The 23585-nt window shown below is 54.4% G+C and overlaps 9 protein-coding genes across 9 annotated transcripts; 7 read left to right on the top strand and 2 right to left on the bottom strand.

Annotated features, from left to right (window-relative positions):
* Positions 1 to 1530: 1530 nt before the first annotated feature.
* On the top strand, positions 1531 to 3533 carry VDBG_02735 (conserved hypothetical protein; the record flags this gene model as incomplete). Its single annotated transcript, XM_003006550.1, has 1 exon — positions 1531 to 3533. One exon carries the CDS (start codon positions 1531 to 1533, stop codon positions 3460 to 3462), a length of 1932 nt encoding a protein of 643 aa, XP_003006596.1.
* Positions 3534 to 4033: 500 nt separating this feature from the next.
* VDBG_02734 (arginyl-tRNA synthetase) lies at positions 4034 to 6273 on the top strand (the record flags this gene model as incomplete). The annotated part of the gene is made up of 4 exons (XM_003006549.1): positions 4034 to 5267; positions 5322 to 5533; positions 5706 to 6214; positions 6267 to 6273. 4 exons carry the CDS (start codon positions 4034 to 4036, stop codon positions 6271 to 6273), a joined length of 1962 nt encoding a protein of 653 aa, XP_003006595.1.
* Positions 6274 to 7736: 1463 nt separating this feature from the next.
* On the top strand, positions 7737 to 9535 carry VDBG_02733 (cytochrome P450 2C3; the record flags this gene model as incomplete). The annotated part of the gene is made up of 3 exons (XM_003006548.1): positions 7737 to 7857; positions 7914 to 8910; positions 9010 to 9535. The coding sequence occupies 3 exons, from the start codon at positions 7737 to 7739 to the stop codon at positions 9533 to 9535; spliced, it is 1644 nt and encodes a 547-aa protein (XP_003006594.1).
* A 1587-nt stretch (positions 9536 to 11122) lies between these two features.
* On the top strand, positions 11123 to 13032 carry VDBG_02732 (sugar transporter; the record flags this gene model as incomplete). The annotated part of the gene is made up of 6 exons (XM_003006547.1): positions 11123 to 11250; positions 11378 to 11618; positions 11677 to 11986; positions 12040 to 12576; positions 12626 to 12720; positions 12787 to 13032. The coding sequence occupies 6 exons, from the start codon at positions 11123 to 11125 to the stop codon at positions 13030 to 13032; spliced, it is 1557 nt and encodes a 518-aa protein (XP_003006593.1).
* Positions 13033 to 13353: 321 nt separating this feature from the next.
* Positions 13354 to 15209, bottom strand: VDBG_02731 (conserved hypothetical protein; the record flags this gene model as incomplete). The annotated part of the gene is made up of 2 exons (XM_003006546.1): positions 13354 to 13521; positions 13584 to 15209. The coding sequence occupies 2 exons, from the start codon at positions 15207 to 15209 to the stop codon at positions 13354 to 13356; spliced, it is 1794 nt and encodes a 597-aa protein (XP_003006592.1).
* A 776-nt stretch (positions 15210 to 15985) lies between these two features.
* VDBG_02730 (carbonyl reductase) lies at positions 15986 to 16961 on the top strand (the record flags this gene model as incomplete). The annotated part of the gene is made up of 3 exons (XM_003006545.1): positions 15986 to 16046; positions 16104 to 16401; positions 16493 to 16961. 3 exons carry the CDS (start codon positions 15986 to 15988, stop codon positions 16959 to 16961), a joined length of 828 nt encoding a protein of 275 aa, XP_003006591.1.
* A 306-nt stretch (positions 16962 to 17267) lies between these two features.
* Positions 17268 to 19193, bottom strand: VDBG_02729 (conserved hypothetical protein; the record flags this gene model as incomplete). The annotated part of the gene is made up of 1 exon (XM_003006544.1): positions 17268 to 19193. The coding sequence occupies one exon, from the start codon at positions 19122 to 19124 to the stop codon at positions 17268 to 17270; it is 1857 nt and encodes a 618-aa protein (XP_003006590.1).
* Positions 19194 to 20785: 1592 nt separating this feature from the next.
* VDBG_02728 (branched-chain-amino-acid aminotransferase) lies at positions 20786 to 22079 on the top strand (the record flags this gene model as incomplete). Its single annotated transcript, XM_003006543.1, has 4 exons — positions 20786 to 20905; positions 21032 to 21203; positions 21266 to 21858; positions 21912 to 22079. 4 exons carry the CDS (start codon positions 20786 to 20788, stop codon positions 22077 to 22079), a joined length of 1053 nt encoding a protein of 350 aa, XP_003006589.1.
* Positions 22080 to 22192: 113 nt separating this feature from the next.
* VDBG_02727 (conserved hypothetical protein) lies at positions 22193 to 23575 on the top strand (the record flags this gene model as incomplete). Its single annotated transcript, XM_003006542.1, has 2 exons — positions 22193 to 22235; positions 22557 to 23575. The coding sequence occupies 2 exons, from the start codon at positions 22193 to 22195 to the stop codon at positions 23573 to 23575; spliced, it is 1062 nt and encodes a 353-aa protein (XP_003006588.1).
* Between the last annotated feature and the right edge of the window lie 10 nt (positions 23576 to 23585).

Below are 23585 nucleotides of genomic sequence, written 5' to 3'. Positions count from 1 at the left end.
AAGTCGGCAGAGGCCGAGCTCGTGTCATCCTCACTCTTAGGCGGTCAGACGAGGTACAATCCCAGCAAGTCGTACCCTCTACGGATGCTCGGCAGGCTTACAGTCTACTGAAACGAATGACGAGGACTTTCAAGACTGGAAGCACTGCCGAGCTCCGAACGAAGAAGCCTCAGGGTCCATGTTCGCTTGAAGATATGAGGTTCGAATGCCGTTAGTGTTTGGCGACGCAGGACGGACCCTGCTTGACGGTCCGCCCTCGTGCGGCATGATGCATCGTGGCTGACTCCAGATTCTGTGGATATTGCCACGAGGTAAGTGGTCGCGTTTCAGCGGGCGATATCCAAAAGTGGTGTTGACGCTCATCAAGACGCATGCACAGCAGGCTCCAGATGGCGATGATACTCAGCAGAACCAGGTGCTGGGTTCTGGAGGTGGGGCTGAGCTTGGTAAGGCGGGAAGGGATGACCTTGAGCAGGGGTCCTTTTGGGTTGCATTAGCGGCATGATCTGGGTGCGCCTGCCCCCTCTGCCTGCCAATGACAGCAGGATATGCGCTCGGTTGCGCGCATTTGAGCAAGTTACCCACGTCTTGGCGTCCGGGGCTCTGGGTCCACCACGAACTATCAAGGTCATGGCTCTTGCTTGTTCCGTCTTCGTCTCGTCCAGAGCTGCTCCTGCCCTCCATTGACATGAGTAGGATGTTGCTCCAGGCAGCTCCCAGCGCATCCAACGCTGGCCACGAGCCTGAACAGACTTGACAAAGCCTCCAGGGAGGATCTTAGAGGACCTGGCCCAAAGCTAGAGGTGACCTACTACGGTCTCGGTCCTGAGACGATCATCTCAACACCAAGACATGACGTTCCTCCTGTTGCCCTGGAGGCCGAAACATGAGGCCGAAAACAAATCGATTGTTCTAATACGTCCAATACCTTGCGCTAACACAGCCACCCCATGAGGATAGATAGATGACAGAAAGAACAGCACCAACACTGACGCGACCCATCTGACAAACGGCCGTTGCTCCTAATTAGCCAAGTCGTCTGAAGCAGCAGTGCCAGTAAAGTGATGATCTGTGATGACTTGGCAATCGAAAAGAACTGCTCGCTCATGGCGAGCTAACTGGTCAGCAGAATTTATTACCTGTCAGTGGCGTATGTGCGTGAGTGGGCAGTGTGCTGATAGATGTGCGGAATCCGCGCGCCCAGCCCGCCGCGCCTCTTGAACTTGCTCAATCCACCGCAACCCCTCCGACCTTCCGACGTCGCATCTTACCTCCTCCACAACACCACAATCGGCTCTCGGAACGCGTTGATGCTTTTTGGTCTCCTCAGCGGCGACATGCTTGACTGAAGCTGACAGCCGATTCCCCGAGGACCTCGACAGGCTCGCTCGGCTCATCAGTACTCTGTCCCTCGCCTAATCACCCTGAGAGGAAGGGTACAATCGCTCATTCGATTCTGGCCGCGACTGGATCAACGGCTTCCCACGACTCCCACGACTCCCTCGATTAAACAGGCTCTCACTGCTCGCCATGAACCACGAACATCACGGCGGAGGCGGAGGCGGCGCTGGAGGACTTCAGACCACAAATAAACACCTTGCCGAATCGTACTGGTACATCATCGCAGGCGCCACGGGCTTTGCGGCAGCCATCCGTGGCATCAACTATCTCGAGGGACGCCGACGACTCAGGCGGCACCATACGCAGTCTCTCGCGCACCCCACCAAGCCAGACGGCCGTCTGACACAAGCATGGGCGACTGCGACGGCTATCGTTCGTGAAGCGACCTATCCGCGATTCTTCGTTCCTAAGAAAGGCCTTCGTTGGGCTTCGCCGCCATCGCTAGGCCGCATTATCCTTCTCGTCGCCTACTGGGCCGTCATCATCAACATGATGACAGCCCACGGTGCCATCATCAAGGACGTCTTTTACTGGGAGCGCATCGGTTTCCGCAACGGTTGGACAACAATCATGCAAATGCCGCTGCTTTATCTTTTGTCCATGAAGTTCAACATCATCGGCTACCTCACGGGCACCAGCCACGAGCGACTCAACTGGCTCCATCGATGGGTCGGTCGCACTATGTTCGTGACAGCGACTGTACACGGATTCCACTTCTGGACGCAATGGGAAAGAGCCGAGATTATCGAGATCCAGATGAAAATCTTGCCCATCACAAAGCAAGGTCTTGGTGCCTGGGCACTCCTGCTGTGGACCATCCTGACCACCTTCAAGCCCTTCCGACACATGGCCTACGAGCTATTTATCGTCCAGCACGTTTTAACTGCGATCATCTTCCTGTGGCTGGTCTATGTGCACATTCCCGAGCCTGCCCGGCCCTACTTGTGGTTCAGCGTTGCCTGCATCTGTTTCGACCGTCTCGCCCGCTGGGGCCTGCTGCTGTGGCAGAATTTGCGACCAAAGCCGGACAGATCAGACTGCAAGGGAATGAAGCGAATCGGTCACCAAGCACAAGTGAGGACAGTTGGCTCATCGACCACCGTTCTGACGATCAAGGATGTGTCTTTCTCGTGGAAGGCCGGTCAGCATCTCTACCTCTGGCTGCCGCGCCTCGGTCCATTCGAAGCTCACCCGTACACGATTGCATGCGCGCATCAATTGCCCGAAACATGCATCTGCAATAGTGTGCAGCTCGTCATTCGCAAGCACGGCGGGTTTTCCAAGCGACTCCACAACCACGCGCAGAAGATGCAGCAGGCTGGCCGGAGCGAAACACTCACTGCGTTTGTCGTGGGACCGTTCGGAGCGCCCCCACGGTGGGATATCTACGAGACGGTCATTCTCATCTCCGCCTCGACAGGAGCTTCCTTTACGCTTCCCATACTCGAGGCGATCGTGCAGGAACGAACCAAGACGTGCGTGAAGCGGGTCGAGTTTGTATTGACAGCGTGTCAAGGCGAGGAGATTGATTTTTACCTACAAAGGCTGCGCGAGGCAGTGGATCGAGCTCACGGGATGGGTCTCGAATTGACGGTGCACGTCGCTATCACGCGCTCCGATGCAGATATCGAGGCTGTGACGAGCGTTCTCAACGGCGATGGACGAGTTGGCACCACAGAATCGCTCCTACACAGGAGAGGGAACTCTAGCGGCTCAGACGCCGAGGGTGGTGAGATGGAAGAGAAGGATAACATTAGAGCTGCGAACCCTGAGAACCAGCCAGGCTGCCACATGATGAAGGGGAGCTGTTGTGCCGGAAGAAGCTCAAGTAGCGGTGGCTCCGACTTTCTGCGACATTATACGACGAGACTAGACATTGAGTCACTCATCCGCGAGCCCGTCGAGGCGGCAGGTGGAGAGACATCAGTGGTGGTATGTGGTGGGCAATCCCTGACGAGTTCTGTACGCAACTGCGTGACACGGTTGTCGGATGAGAGAGCAGTACACAAGGGAACAGGAGCTCAGGGCATACACCTATATGTGGAGGAGTACTCGTTCTAGATGATGGTCCGAAGATGGCATTATACCCAAAATACAAGAATACAGTAAAGAGACTCAGAATGAATCAGTGACCATGGGGAGAGGCCCCAAGCTTGATGTTGGCGGGAACCGTTCCGTCGCAAGCGATGTCACACCGCTACCCCTCCATCCCGGTGAAGAGGTTATGCTTCGGTCAAGACCCTCACCGAGATGCAGCCAATCACCACAGGGCAATGCACAGCTGCACGCCCAAAAATTTCCCCTCCAACGGGCCCGCGACTGACCTTGGGCTCGACCAACAAACAGCCTTGACTCACACGCAGCACCCCTCGATAGACCCTCTTTCTCTCTTTTTAACCCCTCCTTAATCCGGCCCTACACTACCCCTGGCATGACGAGCCGCCTCTCACAACTTTTCAACCCGTCTTCACTTCGCCCGGCACCGGTACTTTGCCTCCCGTCTCGACAATCGCTGTGCGGTTCCCATCCCTTCTTTGGCCTTGCCTACCAGCTCCCCCGCTCGCCGAACCCGAAGCTAAACGCCAATCGAAGTTCCTCCCACTCCATCACAGCCATCCGAAGTCTCGCGACCATGGCCACAGAAGCCCCCGTTGGCGACCTCGCCAGCCAGCTCGAGAAGCTCAACGTCGGCAAGCTCGAGGCGTTCCCCAACTCCCACCCCGACCTTAACCCTGTCGACGTCTACCGATCACATATTGCCTCCCTCCTCCACGATGTCTCTGGCGTTGAGAAGTCCCTGATCTACAATGCCCTACAATGGACAGCCACACTCGAGAACGGCGATCTTCTGCTCCCCGTGCCCGCCCTTCGCGTCAAGGGCAAGAAACCCCATGAGCTGACCGAAGAGTGGCTCGCCAAGGTACGTCACGCGAACGCTTGTCCTCCTCCTCCTCCTCCTCCTCCTCCCCCTCCTCCCCTTGCCAGCCGGCGCGATAGTAAACACGCGGCTAACATGCCGCAACCTAGTTCCCCGAGTCCCCTCTCATCGAAAAGCCCGTTCCTTTCAACAACGGCTCCCTTCATTCAGTTTTGGTTCAAGGCCGCGCCTCTCGCCCAGCTCGTCATCCCTCAGATTCAGCAGCGCACCGAGGATTTCGGCAAGAACCCTCGCAACGGCCTCCGGGATCCCCAAGACCCCTCCAAGGGCCAGAAGCACATGATTGTAGAGTTCAGCAGCCCCAACATCGCCAAGCCCTTCCACGCTGGTCACCTTCGCAGTACCATCATTGGCGGTTTCCTCTCCCACCTGTACGCGGGCGCCGGCTGGAAGGTCACCCGTATCAACTACCTCGGCGACTGGGGCAAGCAGTACGGCCTCCTGGCGCTCGGCTACGAGAAGTACGGTGACGAGAAGGCGCTCGAGACGGACCCCATCAACCACCTATTCCAGGTCTATGTCAAGATCAACAACGATCTCGCCGAGGAGAAGGAGAAGATCGCCGCGCTCGAGAAGGAGGGCAAGGATGCCAGCGAGCTCAAGAATGAGGGTCTCGACGAGCAGGCTCGCCGCTACTTCAAGGCCATGAACGACGGCGAGCAGGCGGCGCTCGCGCAATGGAAGAAGTTCCGCGACCTCAGTATCGTTCGCTACAAGCAGACATACGCCCAGCTCAACGTCACCTTTGACGAGTACTCGGGCGAGTCGCAGGTGTCGGAGGAGGACATGGCCGCCTCGGCCAAGACGCTCGAGGACAAGGACATCTCCGAGGTGTCGGACGGTGCCGTGGTCATCAACTTCCAGAAGCACGTCGCAGGCAAGGCCGGCAAGTCGTTGGAGAAGCCTGTCATTAAGAAGCGTGACGGCAGTAAGTCAACCTCTCCGATAAGTCCATCCGGCATAAGTGACTGACATGGCGTAGCTGCGCTGTACCTTACTCGTGATATCAGCGAGCTGCTGCACCGCGAGAAGAAGTACAACTTTGACCACATGATCTACGTTGTTGCGTCGCAACAAGATCTGCACCTGAAGCAGTTGTTCAAGATTATCGAGCTCATGGGCTTTACTGAGACGGCCAAGAAGGTCCAGCACGTCAACTTTGGCATGGTACTCGGTATGAGCACTCGCAAGGGCGTATGTATACCCATTCTCTTGCTGTAAAGATGACATGGCTAATTTGAATTACAGACTGTTAAGTTCCTGAGCGATATCATTCGCGACGTTTCTGACCACATGCATGATGTCATGAGGAAGGTTAGTAACATCAGGCACGACCTTGACAGGCCCAAGCTAATGTGGCCAATAGAACGAGGAGAAGTATAAGCAGGTTGAGAACCCAGATGCCGTCGCTGAGACACTCGGTATCAGCGCCATCATGGTGCAAGACATGACGGGCAAGCGCCAGAACTCGTACACCTTCTCCCTCGAGGCCATGACAAGCTTCGAGGGCGACACGGGCCCCTACCTTCAATACGCCCACGCCCGTCTGTCGTCCATCATGCGCAAGGCCAATATTCCTGAGGCGGACCTTGTCGACGCCGACCTGAGCCTGCTCACCGAGAAGCACGCGACGGAGCTCATTCGCATGCTGTCGCAGTACCCCGACACGGTGCAGAACACTCTCAAGACGCTCGAGCCGACGACGGTGCTCACGTACCTGTTCAAGCTGACGCACGTGCTCAGCAGCTCCTACGACGTGCTGAGGGTCGTTGGCAGCGAGCCCGAGGTGCTCAAGGCCCGTCTGGCCCTGTACTACTCTACCAGGACCGTCCTGGCGAACGGCATGAGGTTGCTGGGTCTGTCGCCTGTTCAGAGGTATGTAGAGGCAATGCCCCGACGGTCGTTGTACGTGCTGACAGTGCTACAGGATGTAAGGAAGGAAGGTCACGATGTCACATGTGGTAGTAAAGGAGCATCCCCTTGGTGTCACGGCTTGCCAGGGATTAGGCGATTGAGAGGATTGCGTCACTTTGATGACGAGTTGTCCCTTGCTAACAGCTATTATGAGTCGAGGGCTGTAGTTGTGGCCAACGCGTATCGGCGAAGACAAAAAAAGTATAATTTCAAACCACCACCGCCAGTCCCTCAACACGTGATGCATAACACACCTCGAATCCGGGTTTCCCTGTCGTTCTCCTGCCAACCAATGGTGTTCACTGTTCTCTTGTTTCAGATATTCTTGTTCCCAAGCTGGCCCACCAGGAATTCCGGCCGCCCCTGTTGGGGAAGTCCGGTGGTCACGGCCTTGGCGGCCCCCTATCATCGGTGTTTTCGGAACCTACCGTGCACGTCTGATCCTTGCATTGCCGAATTGTGCATCCTCATTGACGTAGATCGGACTCTCGTTGCTCTGGTTGGCGTTTCCTTGTGGAGTTACTATTCCCTGCATCTGGATTGTGGCGTGCGTGCTGCCGATCTCCTTCCCGCGGAGGCCATCTCGTCGATGTAACGACACCAACGTCGATTGTGAGCTGGAAGGTCATGATCATCTCCATGATCCATTGTGGGATGTGGTATATGTGCAGCCCTCGAAATCAAGCTTGATCTTTTGGCTTTGTCACAAGTGGTGCCTTCAGACGATGCAGTATGAGCCCAAGCCCTTATCTCGGGGGATAATCTGTATGTTCCAGAGTCGTTGGCCCCCCCCCCGGGAAGAAACCTCCTCTGATGACGAAAGAGTCCTGCGCCTGAAATTGGAACGGTGTTTTTCGGGACTTGGCTTCCGTTCTTGAACTGTAGCAGGGACAACATTGGGCATCAGGATACTAGGCCATTTGGGCCCACCTCGTAATCAACCGGCCTGGGAGTCCGTCCAACAATGCTTTTGCTTCTTGTGGGAGAGTGGACGGGTCCCCGTTCTGTCCAGCACCTCAGACCGTGGGTATGCTTTTGCTCCCCGCGCGGAAGACCATCTCATGCGTCGGACAGAATATGCCTAATCTCTCGGGCTGGGCATGCACCTCGTTAGAGTGCGTGCCACACAATACTTGTCGTTGGCTTCGGGACGATCGGTTGAGCTTTGTGGGCTCAGCCTTGACGCCACGTCGTAGACGGAGTTGCTTCGTGGTCTGAGATGAACAGTAGTTTGCATCTTTTTTTAGGCTGCCCAGTTGCTGGACGCCAACATGCATTCTCCGGTAGGCTTGGCCTGCGGACAGAAGGTCATCGAAAGCCGAGTGGTGGTATCTCTCTGCATGGCCAGTTCATAAGCATAGACTTTGGCTTTTTGGGTCCTCCAGGCCAGGTGGTTTCCTGCTCGTCCTCACCTTTTGCTTGTCTTCCCTCTGAATTGCAGCAAATTTCCTATTCCTCACGAGATTTAAGTGATACTATAGCCATGGTGGGCCTAGTACTGGTCGTGGCAGGCGTTTTATGCCTTGGCCTGTACCAACTATATGTTTCTATCACCACGAAGAAAAAGCTGCCGGATGGCGCAAAGCCTCTGCCTGGTCCGATGAGTAGGTGTCTTCTCACAAGCCCCTCTTTCAACCATCGCAGACACTGACCAGCCCAGACCTACCCTTCATCGGCCGCGTCCACGATGTCCCAGCTGAAGGTAGCTGGCTCAAGTTTCACGAATGGGGCCAAAAGTACGGCCCCATCTACACAATGGACATGTTTGGCTCAACCCACATCTGGATCTCCTCCGAGTCGGTCGCTACAGATCTCCTCGCCCGCCGCAGCACAATCTACTCGGACCGCCCTGTCATCCCGAACCTGCCTGACAACCGCTACAGCGGCAACTACCTCGCCCTCGCCGGCCGTAACGATACGTGGAAGCGCCAGCGCAAGCTCGCCCACGGCCTCATGTCCGTCTCGGCGGCCCAAGACCTGCATGCGTACCCGACGCGCGAGCGCGACCGCCTTCTGTGGCTCGTGGCGACGCAGCCCGCCGAGTACAGGGAGTGGATCGAGCAGTTCACGTCGCGGACCGTCGCGAGGCTGTCGTGGGGCAGCGCGGCGCCGGCCGACACGCTGCGCGTCACGACACAGGGGTTGCTCGAGACTATCAGCCCCGCCGGTGCGCTGCCGAATGTTGTTTCTTTCCTTGCCGGCCTGCCGAGGTGGGCTTCTCCCTGGAAGCGGAGGGAGGCGGCACGACACGCTGTCGAAGAGAAGCTGTTCACGCGGTGCGTGGCTTCGGTGCAGGAGGGTATGGAGGGCAGCGGGGCGCGGCCGAGCTTTGTGCAGACCTTCCTGTCCGATAGAAGCCCCGGCGGGAAGTATGCTGATGTAGAGGTGTGGGATGCCATGTACACTGTCGGCCAGATGGCTATCGCTGGGGCCTTGACGATCGGGAGCCCCATTCAGAGTTTCTTGTTGGCAATGCTGCATTTCCCCGAGTGGCAGAGAAAACTCCAAGAGGAGATTGAGACCGTCTGCGAAGGACGGTGTCCCCAGTGGTCTGACCGGGAAAGGCTGCCCATGGTAAGAGCTGTGGTCAAAGAGGTGCTGCGGTGGAGGCCACCCGTACCAACAGGTATTCCGCATGCAGTGGAAACGGATGATGTGTACGAGGGATACTTCATTCCCAAGGGCGCGACCATCCATGCTCTCGAGTGGTAAGCTTTTAGTACAGTATGACGCGGGATACAAAGCTAACAACGTAGGTCCATCACTCGCGATCCCGTCACGTATCCCGACCCCGAAATTTTCAACCCCGCCCGCTGGCTCGAAGAGTCTTACCCGACGTACAAAGCACCACTCACTACGTACCCCAATCTCGCAAACTACAGTCAGTTTGGCTTCGGTCGGCGGACCTGCCAAGGCGTCTCCATCGTGGAGCAGGACTTGTTCCTGACGATGGGTGGGTTGGCGTGGGCAATGGATATAATTCCGAAGAGGCGGCCCGATGGCAGTGCTGTGCCAGTCCACTGGAACGACTTCACGCCACTCCTCATCGCTAAGCCCGCCGCATTTGAGTTTGATGTCATTGTACGAAAGGGAAGAGAAAGTCTTTTGCGGCAGATGCATGAAGAGGCAGGGAGCGGGGATGATGTAGAGAAACAAGCGTTCAATGGGCAGATCACCAAGGAGTGTCTGTTCACCAAGGAGGCCAGTGATCTCTCTGAGGCTGAGGGCCAGTATCACGACTTTGAGCAAGGCGATGCTCACATGCAACGCACACAGTGCTGAGGATTGGGGCTAATCTAGTTCTTGCAAGTTTCCAATAATAAACCCCATAGACTAAACAAAGGATCAACGGCAAACCACGTGGTATGGTCGAAAATTGAATAGAAGTTTGCTTTCTTCTCCTCCAGCCACCTCCAGTGACCCTGTGCTGCGACCAACCCTTGTTTCATGTTGAACACACGAGTAAACTGTCCCTTGATGTTCTGGCCCAGTTGGCTCGGTTTGTGTTTCTGTTCATTCCGCCCGGCAGGCGATTTAAAGGCAGTCCTAATTGGCAATGCCAGTTAGGATTGCTGCAACTGAGGAGGTATTAGGGTCAAAGTATTTGTAATGACTAAACTGCGCTGCAGGCGCCTGATGTCGGCTTAGTGTTAGACGAGAATTGATGCCCCAAACTGGGTACTCAAGCAGCCTGATCGATCAATTTTACCACTAAGCTCTGGTCCCAAGGCTCTGGCAATTTGAGTAGACGGGCCTTATGGCGCTGATATTCCATCATTTGAAGGGGATTTGCGTATCCCCAGACTATGATGCCGCGCCAGATTACAGAGCACGTCGTATATGATATTTCTAGTCGTTTGCAGTTTGATGATCCGCCTGAAATAGGACTTGCAGGCCAGGCCCCTGCAGTGTGCTGAAGGTTAGTTCCGTGATTTGTTGCCTCTTCTGTACATGGCAACGTGAGCCGGCATCGAGACTGACTTCCAAATGAGTGTGTTGCGCCTGGGAAAGGGAGTCACCCGCCAGGTCCTACAACTTTCTAGTTCTTGGTGAAGTAGTGTTCGAAGTTATAAGCTACGGCCTTGTTCAAGACGTCGGCCCATCTTTCCATGGTAGACGAACAAAATAATTCCATTAGATTCAAGGCTCGTTCCACTTTCCCTTGACAGAAACGTCAAAGCTGAATACAAAGCTAGAGCGATACGCAGTGATTGATTTGGCTCAGCGAATGATTACAATACAAGGACAGGCATTCTTCAAAGATTTGTGATGGGAGAAAAGCTGTTCTTAGTGACGGCCTGCCTCCGGACATACGCCGGGACCCCTGGTCGTACTGCGGCGGCGTTGTCAGTGATCTTCGAATAAAAACAGGATCTTTCGTGGTGGCTAAGCAATGGAGTGTCCTGGCTGGTTTCTCCGTGGGCCGTTCCTCCTTTTGGTTGGCTAAGTTGCCTAAGTTGAGATGAGATGGGAAGAATCTCCATGGAAAAGCACATCAGCGTTCCTAGACAACCTCAGCGCCATTTTGGCGGGGAAATCCGTCATGCACCCCACAGATCAGCCCTGGGGTACATGTCTCCATTTGATTTAGGTGGATCTGACAGGTTATCCGCCCCAGCCTCCAAAAACCATCGGACGCGAATGGGGTCCCGATCCAGCTCGAACCCCAGAAGATATCTCAGAACCTTGGCTGTATCCCCCGCTTCTCCGGAGAATTAGGAACCTGGTGGGCGGATGGTTCACGCACCATAACGAGTTGACATCGCCAAACGGGCTTCGAGTATCTATATAAGCGGTATCGTTCGCCCAGTATGATCTCCAGCACTAAATTTCAACTCCTCCTCACGACACTTAGCTCTTCATCCGATTATGCCAAAAATGGAGCGTCGCGTTTCGGAGTGTGACGTTCAGGCCGTGGATCTCGGCAAGGTCGATATTGTCCATGATGAAAAGGCCCAAGATATCACCGCGATCACATCGGCCTTCGCCAATTTGACGCGAGGCCAAGCCATCAGAAAGTTCTGGCGCCTCTATGGCACGATACTTTTGACCTCTGTCGGAGCCATGTGAGTGTGCCAAACGATGCTCCGCGCGCAACAGACCAACTGACCTGTCTCGGAACAGGTACGCTGGTTATGCCGCCTCCGTCATTGGTAGCATCATCGCCAATGAGGGTTTTATCCGGCAATTTGCGACTGTCACCGACTCGGAGACGGGGGCGCGTGTTCTCGCCTCGACGCATGTGTCGTTGTGGCAAGCCATCAACTTCGTTGCTCAGATCTTCATCCAAATGATCGCCCCCATCACTGCTGATCGCTTTGGTCGCAAGTTCAACATGTGGGCTTTGACAATCTTTCTCACAGCTGTAAGGACCATCCACAATTGCTCTCAATGTTGAACCCTTGCTGACGGTCAGCCCGCAGTCAATCATATTCTCCATCGTCGCCAAGACTTGGGAAGTCATCCTAGTTTCCCGCATCAGCAGTGGCATGGCGGGAGGTCTTCTTGGATCTTCAATCATGATATATATGTCGGAAACTGCCATGCCGCAATTTAGAGGTGCTCTTCTTGCTAGCTTTTCTCTCTTTTTCGCGGTGGGCCAGCTATTCCTTGCTATTGGGCTGAAGATCCTTGAGAATACTGCACCACTTAGGTTCCGGAACATATTCTATTCCGAGTTCGTCCTGTTCGGTCTCTGGCTGATTCCCATGGTCTACCTCCCGGAGTCTCCCGGTTCGTATATCCTCTACTGTTTCTATAAGCATGTGTCTAACAGGCGAACTAAGTATGGTATGCCCTACATGACCGTCCGGACGACGCCAAGAGAGCTCTCCGCCGTCTTGTTGGGAATGTGGATGGCTACGATGTCGACCACGAGTACGATGTTATCAAGTACGAAGCGGACGAGTCCACCCGCCTACAACTCCAGAGCGGCAATACTGAGTGGCGCGCCTTCTTCACAAACACGAACATGAAACGCACCATCATCTCCACGCTGCCTTTCACCATGCAGAACTTTGTCGGCGCACCCCTGTTCTTTAATTATGCCACCTACTTCTTCTCGCTCGCTCAGCTCGATGACCCTTTCCTCGGCAACCTTATTATCCAACTCGTACTAGTTGCAGGCATTATTACTTCGTTCTATCTCGTTGACAAGACCGGTCGCCGCACTCTTGTACTCATCGGAGGCGCATTCATGTCTTTGTTGTGCTTCATCGTGGGCGGACTCGGTTTCTTGACGCCAAACGCGGCTACTGGGTCCGCTCTGGTGGCTTTGTCTTCCATCTGGGCCTTCACCTATGCCATTTCTGTTGCCCCAATTGGTATGTTTCATCCTTCACCTCATCAACCCAGATTCTTATCAGCTGGCAGGATGGATCAGTCTCGTCGAAGTGTCGAGCCCGCTTTTCCGCGCCAAGACTACAGCGTTGGCATCGATAATTCAGTCCGCATCCGGCGTGCTTTTCGTAAGTTCTCATTCACAGCTTCATTCCAAGGATCGAAAGAGATTGGCTAACATAGCGAATGAGTAGAACTATACTGTTCCTCTCATGTTGTCCAACCAGAACGCCGGCTGGGGTCAGAAAATTGGTCTCTTTTTTGGAGGCATCTCTGTTGTTTACATGATCCCGGTGTTTTTCATGTTTCCTGAGACAAAGGGTAGGACATATCAAGAGCTGGATGAGTTATTTGAGAGGCATGTTAAAGCCTGGAACTTTGCCAAGACCGAGACATCCCACCAAAGGAGCGTTGATGCAAGGCTTGGTCACTCAATCTGATGATGGAGTTACTTGAAAGCAAGAGAGAGGTCAGTTCGATAGTCATAAGTGGCGTGGCATTGGTGGATTATGAATAAATGGCCACAGAGTCCATCAAATCGACTCCGCCACGCTTAACACAAAGTGCCCACAGATTCCAAGGCAGCGCTTCCATGATCTTGAAGGACGCTCAAGGCAATTGCATGTGATTTTGACAGGCGAAATTTTGTGTGATACACGCTAATGCCGCGTCGTTTTCTCACTGCGAGATTTTGTTTGGGTGCATTTGGTTTATAGCCGTTAAATTTCCACCACCTGCTGGAGCACGAGGTGTTCTTGATGTCATGAAGCCAAGATCCCAGCTAATTCCTCCGAAACCTTCGAATTCAACGATGTGATGACATCAAGCAACTGCGAGAAAAGTGCATTGGCACGAGCGGCTAAGACCTGATCATCCGTCTGGTGGGCAATGCCCAACAACTCCACGCCGGCCTGGCGCAGTTTCTCTGCCTGCCGAGTTCTCAGTCAAAAGCAATAGATATGGGATTGATTATAGGGTCAGTGTAACTTACGCCTGGTTCACCGTTGGCCTGCAAGCTTTCGAACGGGACCGACTTGACTGCCAAAAGCATGTCATTGCTGATTTTTAACCTGCGCATGGCGAGCATAGAGCCGTCATTTGTCAGACCAAACAGGTGACACAAGCCGTGTTTCTCCGCTTGTCGAATAATGGCGAGCCGAAGGCAGTGGTATGTGATTACAAGGTTTGTCTTCTGGGCCCAGAATGAGCGACGCTGCTGCAGCGAGACAGCTTCATCAGGCGCGGAGTAGGAGTCGGGATTCGCCAGCCATGGCGGCAAGTCGTCAAGAAGCGCACAGAAGGAGAGATAGGCGTGCATGATAGCGTTGGCGCGCGGTACCGGCGTCCCAGCTTCGCTCTGTGGTGCTCGCGCACGCGCGTGGGCAATCATCTTCATGTCAAGGAGGATGTCCGTGCCTGATCTCCAGAGGTGGGTCGACATGTGGAAAGCGGTCATCGTCTTCTCTTCGAATGGAAAGGAAGATTCTCCGTGAAGTAAGCCTACCTGCGACGGGCCCTCGATGGCCAGGGTAATGGGTTGCTCGAGGCATAGATCCATTATCATGGAGGGGACGCCGTTCAAGACTGACGCTGACTTGTCGCCCTGGTACATACACCAAAATATGCGCCGTAATCGCTGTGCCTCTATGTCCTCAACCCCAGTAAGCGACGTCTCGTCATATAGTCGAAGGGTGATGGCCAGAGACCAGGCGGAACGAAGTAGATGCATGGCTGCGCGGATCTTCCCAAAGAAGTGAAGAGTGTTTGACTGGAAATACCGGAGGAGAAGGGAACTCGAATCTGGATGCTCTATGTCAAAGTCTTCATAGCAGGAGAGCATGTTTCTTGATGCCGAGAGAAAGATTTTTGCGAGGTCAGAAGCGTCGTAAGGGGTGACAGGGTGTGGTTCCGCCAGGGTGCACATTACGGCGCAGAGAGCAGTAAGTAATGTGTACGATCTCATCTCTTCGAGAGTGAACCCACTATCATCTTCTCCGCCGTTCACTGATGTCGTGGATGGTGAAACGGGATGCTGCCGGGATGCAGTCAAAAGGGGGATGGCACTATACAGACTCTCGATATGGACCGCGGGACAAAAGGGAAACCTATACATGACAAATTTGTCGATCCATTTGCCGGCGAGGTCCTGGGGTTGTCCATATTTGCAGATGGCTGTTGAGAAATTTCTGTGTGTCTGAAGAGCTACCGACTCAACACCAAGGGTGGATTGGCGAGGCGTGCAAGCGTGTTGGCCAGCTCCGATGAAGCTGGCTGTCAATCCTGGTGTTGCTATGGAGCGAGCATGAACTGATTCTGGTGAGTGAGACGATATGACATGATTAGAATGTCTAGCCTCGCTTTCTGGCGTGACGTGGTCATCAAGTGGTGCGTGGATTGTGATCGCATCATTGAAGCTCGGCTCGTGTGCTGCTGGTGATGTCGCAAGGGTGTCATTGCCAGAAGGGACTTCGGAGGGCTTCTGAGCGATAGGCTTTGGCCCTCGTCTTCGTCGGGGTGCCTCGTACTTGCATGTGGTCCCGTAAAGCTGGCAATTCCGGCACAGGGGCGCCTTGGAGTCGCACTTGATCTTGCGGACGCGACAGGCGTCGCACGCCATGGTCGACACGCTGCGTCTCATCGCCCGAATTGGCTTGGACGGCGTGACTTGCACACGTTGAGGTGATTGGAGTATCGAATAAAACCCCAGGTTGGTAGCTCGTTCGTCTGTTAGTTTGCGGACACCAGTACCTGGACGATGGGCTGCCTTTAAATTTCCACGGAGAAACTAGCCACCAGCCGTGGTCGGCCTATACCCTCAACTGTGCGGGGTTGCAGGTTGATCATGGCGAACATTTGCACTGGCGCGGCACGGAACATGCGACAATGGGACTGTGGCGTTCCGTTTTGCCTGGGTGACTGGTAATCTTTTACCAAAGGCATGTCGCGGTGTTGTCGATTTGCCTGCGCGACACCCGTAAATGTCTGTCAGACCAAGCAGGGATCGCTCGCCAAGAAGCATGACGCTCAGTGTCCGGTACTCTGCCAACCTCAGCGTGGAGAAAACTCCAGAAGAGATCGCGTGCCTGTTTCCAGGTTCGGCGCATCACGAGCAGTTTTGAACATGTCGGACGTGTTCGAGCCTAGAAAGAGTCACAGGTAGCCAACAATGGACCTGTTCGCTCAATGGGCGATGATCGGTCTTCGCTTTCGGAGTTAACCAATCCACGAAAGACCCCTCACAAATGTCATGACGTGTAACGGCATGGACGTTCGCTGACAAACGTCCAACCCGGCTCAGTACAATAACGTTTCGTACAACTGGCACCCATCCTTTGAGCAGAAATCGTTCAATAGCCCATCTTGACGTCCAGCACCTTTCATTAGCATTTCAAAATGGCTCCTGCGAGGATCGGCGTCGTCACTGGCGCAAACAAGGGCATCGGCTTGGCCATCGGTAAGAGTCCCCGTCGTAATTTGTGACGAAGACCTAGCCGGCTTACTCTCGCTATAGTCCGTCAACTGGCGCTTCAGTACCCAATGTCACACATTGAGAACGGCTCATTTTTGATCTATCTGACCTCCCGCGACGACATCCGCGGCAGAGAAGCTGTCGCATCTCTAGAACAGGAACTCCTGAAATCTAGGGTCCTGGCTACAGAAGGGGGAACCACTGAAATCAAGCATCATCAACTGGATATCTCCGACTCGGAAAGCATTGAGACGCTTGCAAACTTCCTTAGCAAGGAGCACCCAGATGGCATTGATTTCGTCATCAATAACGCCGGTATTGCCCTCGAGGGCTTCAGTAAGTCCGAGATGATCGAGACGGCGACGACGCCAGACTGACGGTCGCCAAGACAATGATGTGGTGAAGAAGACGATCGCGTGCAATTACTACAGCACCCTGGAGGCCACGCGTGCCTGGATCCCCACCCTCAAGTCCGATGGCCGCATCGTCAACGTGGCCTCCATCTCCGGCGCGCTAAACAAGTACTCCCGCAGCATCAGGGACCGTTTCATTGACGCAAAGGCCGTCGATGATGTCACGAATCTCATGGAAGAGTTCACAGCTGCCGTTGCGAAGGGTACGCATGAGGCTGACGGATGGCCCAGTGCTGCGTATGCCGTGTCGAAAGCTGGCGAGATCGCGCAGACGAGGGCGATTGCGAAGGAATTGAAGGACGACGGCAGCAAGATTCTCATTAACTCTTGCCATCCCGGCTGGGTCGTGACTGATATGACCAAGGGCAAGGGGACGAAGACGGCCGATCAGGGAGCGCAGACGCCGGTCCAACTGGCGATTGAGGATATTGGCGGCAAGTCCGGCACGTACTGGTCTGACGAGAGGGAGGTTGACTGGACTGCTTGAAGTGGGTTGGCTAGCTTGGACAGCAGTCCATATCAAAGTAGCGCGGCGGAACAGCCAACATGTCCACTGATATCTTGAGCTTCTTCTTACATCAGTCAGTCGGATTTACGGCTGAAGGGCTGCAGCATGGCAAAGATCACCGAGGGAAAGCCTAGTTTCATATATTCCCACCCGTATTGAGCATCCATGTACACCTTTCCGTCCCTCATGAATTGTGACCTGTGCATGCTACGCCCGAAAACGCCGCGCTTCGTGTGTGCAATGCCTCATCCTGAAAAGCGAAAAGGTATTCGGGCACAAACCTCCTCAAACAAGGACATACTTCTCCGTCTTCACCTTGCCGTCATTCAAATCATCAACCAGTTGCACGTGAGCCTTCTCCTCCTCCTCAGTGAAGGCCATGAAAATTCCGTTTAGCAGTACATAATCACCCCGATCACTAAATTTGCGTATCGCAAACAGCGAATCCTCCGTCGCACCCTTGAACGACACAATCGGGTCACCAACGCGGACGCCCGTCACGCGTTCGGCGACACCGAGGATGCCGGCATCAGTGAGGAAGTACTGCGCCTCGTGGAGCCACTTGAGCAATTTTGCGTTGTAGAGCGACCAGATCTCGCGTTCCTCCGTGGGTAGCCCGTCCGTTGTGCGGGTCACGATGGCGTCGTACCACGTCGTCCACTGTTCGGGGGTGAAACGGACATCCTGACCGCCGGTGAAGGCGGCACGGAGGGACCCGACAAATTCGACGCGGCGTTCTTCACGGGACTGACCGGGTCGCGGGTGATAGGTGACGAGATATTCGGTCTGTATCAAGACGCGAGCAAGCTGGGCGTAACAGTCGGCATCAGTGATGGAGCTGTCTGGGTCCTCGGGAATGGTCGATGGATCTTGTACACAGGCAATGGTGTAGCGATGAGCGCCTTTGACTGTGAGGCGACGTAGATCTTCCGAGAAGACGACATCATCACTACCAGGAACAATGCCACCGCGTTCTTTGGGGGGATAGCCTTTGAACCGCAGCGAACGGATTTGCCAGGATCCAGCCCATATGTGAGTCCAGTTTGGTGACCACGAAGGCAGCCCCTCATCGCGGGAACGATGGTCGGAGAGACGCAGGAAATCGAGATCGCGTGTGCGCAAGATGGTGGCAGCCGTCACCTCGCGATAAAGCGCGTGGACAGGCTTTCGATAATCAATGTCGACATCCTGGCTCTTAGGGCCGCAAATACCAAGCAGGGAGTAAATCATGTCGCGGGGATCCGTTAGCTCGCGGCCACGACAGGTTCGCAGCAAGTCAATCAGGTCGTTGGCAAAAACACCATGATCGGTGCGCTCGCGACAAAAGTTCATGGCTCTGATACCGAAAAGGTCGAAGATGCGGTTCGAACCCGGGAACAGAAGACTTGCTCGGTGGTCCTGGCCGAATTTGGCGATGCCGTCGGCGGCGGCGGCTATTGCGCTCCAGGACAGCTGATGCTCACCTACTTGAAGGGTCACACTTTCAGAGAGGCAGACCTCCTGAATGACCCACTGTCGACGAAAGTATGAGCGTTCGGTCAGCTTGAGGAGGGTGAAAAGAGCGACAGGTGGATGGCGGGCGACAACTTCAGGATAGGCGTCAGATCCAGCCTCTTCAATTGCGCGGGCAAGGTCAAAAGCAGCCCCAATGTCCATATGCTCGCCTGGATTGAGTTCGTCTTCATCCTCCTCCGGAACGCCGACCCAGCAAATGACAGCCTCGCTGCGCAAGTAAATCTTGTTCATGAGGCGAACCTGGTAGTTCTTCTCAATAACATTGCGCTGATCGATGCAAATCGAGTCGAGCCAAACAGTACGAGGCTTGTCTTCGTAGCGCAGGTGGTCTAACGCCTTTTCCACATTTTCGGTGACGAGAAATGGAGCGCCGTTGATTGTGATGGGCTGCGTGAACGTCGCCTTTTTCCAGGTGTAGGAGAGAGCTAGGTAACTGGGACAATCATCGGCAAAGTGGCGCGTCAAATGGCCAACAAGTGGTTCGCCTTGCTTGCCAGGTTCAATGGTCAACAGTCGGATGGCGTTGAGGCCATGAATGGCAGGCAGGGCTTCGAGGGTCTCGACGTAGTTGTTGACATGGTAGCCATCAAGCAATGGCGCATGGCTGTAGGCCTTCAAAGAGCCCATGATGCTGTGCAATGTCGCGAGCGATAAAGCGCGAGGCGAGGAACGAGTGACGGTGACGGTCCGACACGAGCAAGTGGCGATAAGAACAACTGTAGATGTCCATGACAGGTTGGCAAGCGGCGAGTCTGGGCTTTAGTACCGAAAGCTCCGTCGTCGAGTGATGGTTGTCTGATGTATGGCCGACTGTCAGGCGGCCTCAGACCCCTATTGGGTCATGATCCATGCTTCTGCCCTACATGATAGAGGATTGCATGCGATGGTACGTGGCTGTGACTGCATTGCTGGCTGCATTTACTGGGCGAAGGGACTTTGGTGGGTGGCCCCTAAGACTTCCCCCGTCTTAGCCTACCAGGACCAGGAGGTGAACGTAGCCTCACGTCGCACAAAGTGGAAAATGATCTTGGCGTCAGCGTTCTCGCCCCCACGACATACGCTGCGCGGGGTTAAAAGCTTGTGCGTGACCTGTGCGTCGGCGTCCCTTCGTAGTCCCTGTCGAAGGATCTCTGACATGGAACTTGGGTGAACTGCCTACCTGCAGGAGCAGGGATGCAGTGAAAGTGGCGAAAGACCGCTATTGATGATGGACCTGCTTCAAGGAGGGCGACCCCGCCTCGACGCTGGGGTTTTGTCGAGGCTCATGTTTGCGGGAGAGCGAGAGAGCTGACGGAAAATGAACGAGGTCGACGCAGTGAGGACTTTCTCCTCTAATCGATGTCCATGTTGACTGGGCTGGACTGCCTGCCCGTTGCTGGCAGAAAATTTGGCCCAAGCCACTCCGACGTAGCCCTGGAACCTGGCGAGCGCTTGCCGCAACGACGCGGCTGATCTGTTGAGCACGTCCGCCCCTGTAGTGTATCACAATGTTCGAGGCTGTCGCCAGTGTGTTCAGAGGCGCTACGGCTTCTTGGAATTCACTCGCAGTTCTTCGAGGTACTGTGGTTCAAGTCAGACCTACTTTCCGTCAAGTCATCATTCGAAAAGGTTCTTGTTTCTCCGTCAAGAAGACACCAGAGCCCTTGACATTGCTGTCGGTTGCGTGTTTCGGTTTCGGGAGCACGATCACCTACATTGTGAGTGCCCATGGTGAAAGCTGTGCGCGCGCGTTCTCAGCGGTAGAAACAGCCAGAATAAATCAGTTGCTCCTCATCCCAGATAACTGTTTTTTTTTTTACCGAGAACCCTGTTGCAAGATTCATCGAATGCTGGCAAGAGTCCATGTGTGGCCCTCCACAGACGTCTACAGAATACGGGCCAGTTTCTGTCGAATTATGCTTGATTGCAACGAGCAAGTCAGTCAGTATCGGGCAGAGAAACACCAAGCCTTGATGATTTCGTCTGCTCTTCAGCTCTTTTGTTTTCACAAAGGCAGATGTTCTCTGAGTAGCGACGACCACGGCATTCGACTTATCAGTATCGGTCGCTGGTCCCCGCCCTGCTGGGTCTAATACACGCCCTGTGGCGGGGTAATCGTGATCGCACGCCCTGTCCCATCTGAGGCGCCAAGGCCGCGGTACCAAAGGGTAACAGTCCAAGTCGATCAAATGACTTTTTAGAATACCTAGATATATCAAGAGAGCATCTACGACAGTACCTCAATTTACCGCCTTGCTGACTTTTCCTCTTCTCAGCGTGGCTCCAAACCCCCCAGAGATCGTGCAACCATGGCAAGCCTTTTCCAGGGGCAAGCATCGCCCCTTGACGCATCACGACTTGTCTTCTCGAGATCTACTGCTCAGCGTCCTGTGCCCCTACCCGGCTCGTCTGAGCTGTGGGCCCAGAATGTATGTTGCGACCACATGCTGACTTGTCGATGGACTGTTGAAGGAGGATGGGAAACACCTGAAATCAAACCATACGGAGACCTCAGCATTTCTCCAATTGCTTCCTGTCTTCATTATGCCACCCAGTGCTTCGAAGGCATGAAAGTGTATCGAGGATTTGACGGAAGGCTGAGGCTGTTCAGACCCGACTTGAATGCGAAACGTCTCAATATGAGCGCGCAGAGGGTCGCTCTGCCCGGCTTCGATGACGCCGAGTTGGTCAAGCTCATTACTGCCCTGGTAAAGGAAGACGCCCCACGTAAGGACCTTCAGAGACGCATGAAATCTGTGCAAGTCTTTTCTGACACTCGGAACGAATAGGCTGGCTTCCTCAAGATCAAACCGGACGTTTTCTCTACGTTCGACCAGCGATTATCGGCAACGGCACCCAACTCGGCGTGCAGCTTCCCCGAGTCGCGACTCTGTTCGTCGTGATGGTGCCCTGGCCGGACTTTTCGATGGAGCTGCCTCCAAATGCAAAGCCGAGAGCCGTTCCTGGGCTTAGACTTCTTGCTTCGCAGGGCGAGACGACTCGCGCTTGGCCGGGAGGCTTTGGGTATGCCAAGGTCGGTGCCAACTACGGCACGACTTTCGTCGCCCACGGCAAAGCCCTCGAACAGGGGTTCGACCAGATTCTGTGGCTTTTTGGGACTGATGGAAGAGTAACGGAAGCCGGCGCAAGCAATTTCTTCGCTATCGTTAAAAATGAAGCAAGTGGCAGGGCCGAACTTTTGACCGCGAGTTTGGATGATAACCTTATCTTGGACGGTGTCACACGGCGCTCCGTCCTGGAGCTGGTTCGGTCGAGGTTGTCAAAAGAGCTGTCTGTTTCCGAGACTGTATTCACCATGTCTGAGCTCAAGAAGGCCTGGGAGCAAGGTCGTTTGCTAGAGGCTTTCGTGTCAGGAACCGCCGTTGGTACCCGCTGTTCGTTGCAGTCAAGAGCTCTACTAATTCGATTTTGCAGTTTTTTATCACGCCGGTATGCTCGATCAACTACGAGGGTTGTGACTTAGACGTGCCACAAGAACGCCAGGCTGTCGGTGCAAGCTACGCTAGCATCATCAAGGGCTGGCTGAAGGATATCATGTACGGCGGGGAGATTCACCCCTGGGGGCTAGTGGTCGAAGATTAAGAACATAAATAGTCAGATAACATGTGTCTTCACCAAAATTGCAGCCCAGTGCAAGCAATTTGGTGTATTTGAAGTGCTCACTCGGTCAAGTCCGACCTCGGACAGGCCTCAAGATGACACCGCTGTATGGCGTTCATGCAGTGGGGCCTCGTATTAGTGAGTCAGTCAGAGTACTACGTCTGCACGGTATATAGTCTGATGATCCTACTTTCTCGCGTTATACTTCGGTTTTCTTAGTCCTCAGCAGAGTAGGCCTGAACACTCATCTTTGGTCCGTCACCGTGCGATCCTTTTCGGGCGTATCTCAGCCGCTCCAGATCATCTTTGCCATGGCAGGAAAGCAATCCCACTCCTTAGGTGCAGTGCCCCAGTCCGTCTGGCAGTCTCACAAATGATTCGGCTTTTGCGACTTGGTTTAGTCTTGTTTCGTGAATCTCGCTAAAGCACACAAAGGTCTTCTGGGACGATACTACGCAGTACGTCACGATCTCGGTCACTATCGGTCTGCTGCTGTCACGGCGACGTACACTGTCAATCTGCCCTGCCAACTCCAGAAATCTGTTTGGCTGCGCAACACGTTCGAGAGGGCTCTTCAGTACACCATCCTTGGCAACCCAGGACTTTGTTTTGGTATCGAAAAGAGCGGATCGAAATGTACCGCAGGGTTCAAACAGCTGGCAGAGATCCAGAGCGGCGATGTCGTGAAGTACTTTGAGATTGATGTCGTTCACGTTGGAGTGAGTGTCGATGACCATCTCTCTCGAGTGATAGGGGCTGCCCACTCGCATCAATGGGTTGCCGGTAAACCAGCCTGGAGGACTATCGTTAGCTATCAAGCAAGTACGAAAAGCGCCCCCGGAGCCAAAGAGGCTGAAACCTCGCGAGTCACTATCAACGTCACTTTCCTGGCCCATCATGCAATCGCTGATGGATTGAGCGGAATGGCTTTTCACATGTCTCTGATGAGTCACTTGGGGGAGGTTCCGGAGGTTGGTATAGAGGCGGCATGGCCCTTGAGTCTTCCTCATGACGTGCCGGCCCCAGCGTCAATCGACCACTTGCTCGGCCTGCACGACATATCGGACAACGTATCTGAAGAAGTCGTTGATCCAGTGTGGGCCGGCGGTGCGATATTACTACCGTCGACTACTGAGGACACATCTCGTGTTCGTCTCATCACGATTTCTAACGACAGATTGCTGGAGATACTCGATGTATGCAAGCGGAATCGTACAACCCTCACAGGACTGCTTCACGGCCTGATATGCGTTACTCTTCTTCGACATGTCGAAGACGCGCGAGCCTTCCGGTCCGTGACTTCTTACTCCATTCGAAAATTCACCGACGCTGATGCAATGGATATTGTCAATCACATTTCCTTCATAACCCAGTACGTTCCAAGCGCCGTGCTCGACGAACTTCAGGCAACAAAAACAGGGTCTCCTGCCGAGTCATGCTTGATTCTCAAGATGGCTTCTGCTTTCGGCGCAGCATGAAAGCTGAGCT

This window comes from Verticillium alfalfae, genomic scaffold, assembly GCF_000150825.1.
Source record: "Verticillium alfalfae VaMs.102 supercont1.3 genomic scaffold, whole genome shotgun sequence".
NCBI classification, from domain to species: domain Eukaryota; kingdom Fungi; phylum Ascomycota; class Sordariomycetes; order Glomerellales; family Plectosphaerellaceae; genus Verticillium; species Verticillium alfalfae.
This window is presented reverse-complemented; position numbering and strand designations above follow the sequence as displayed.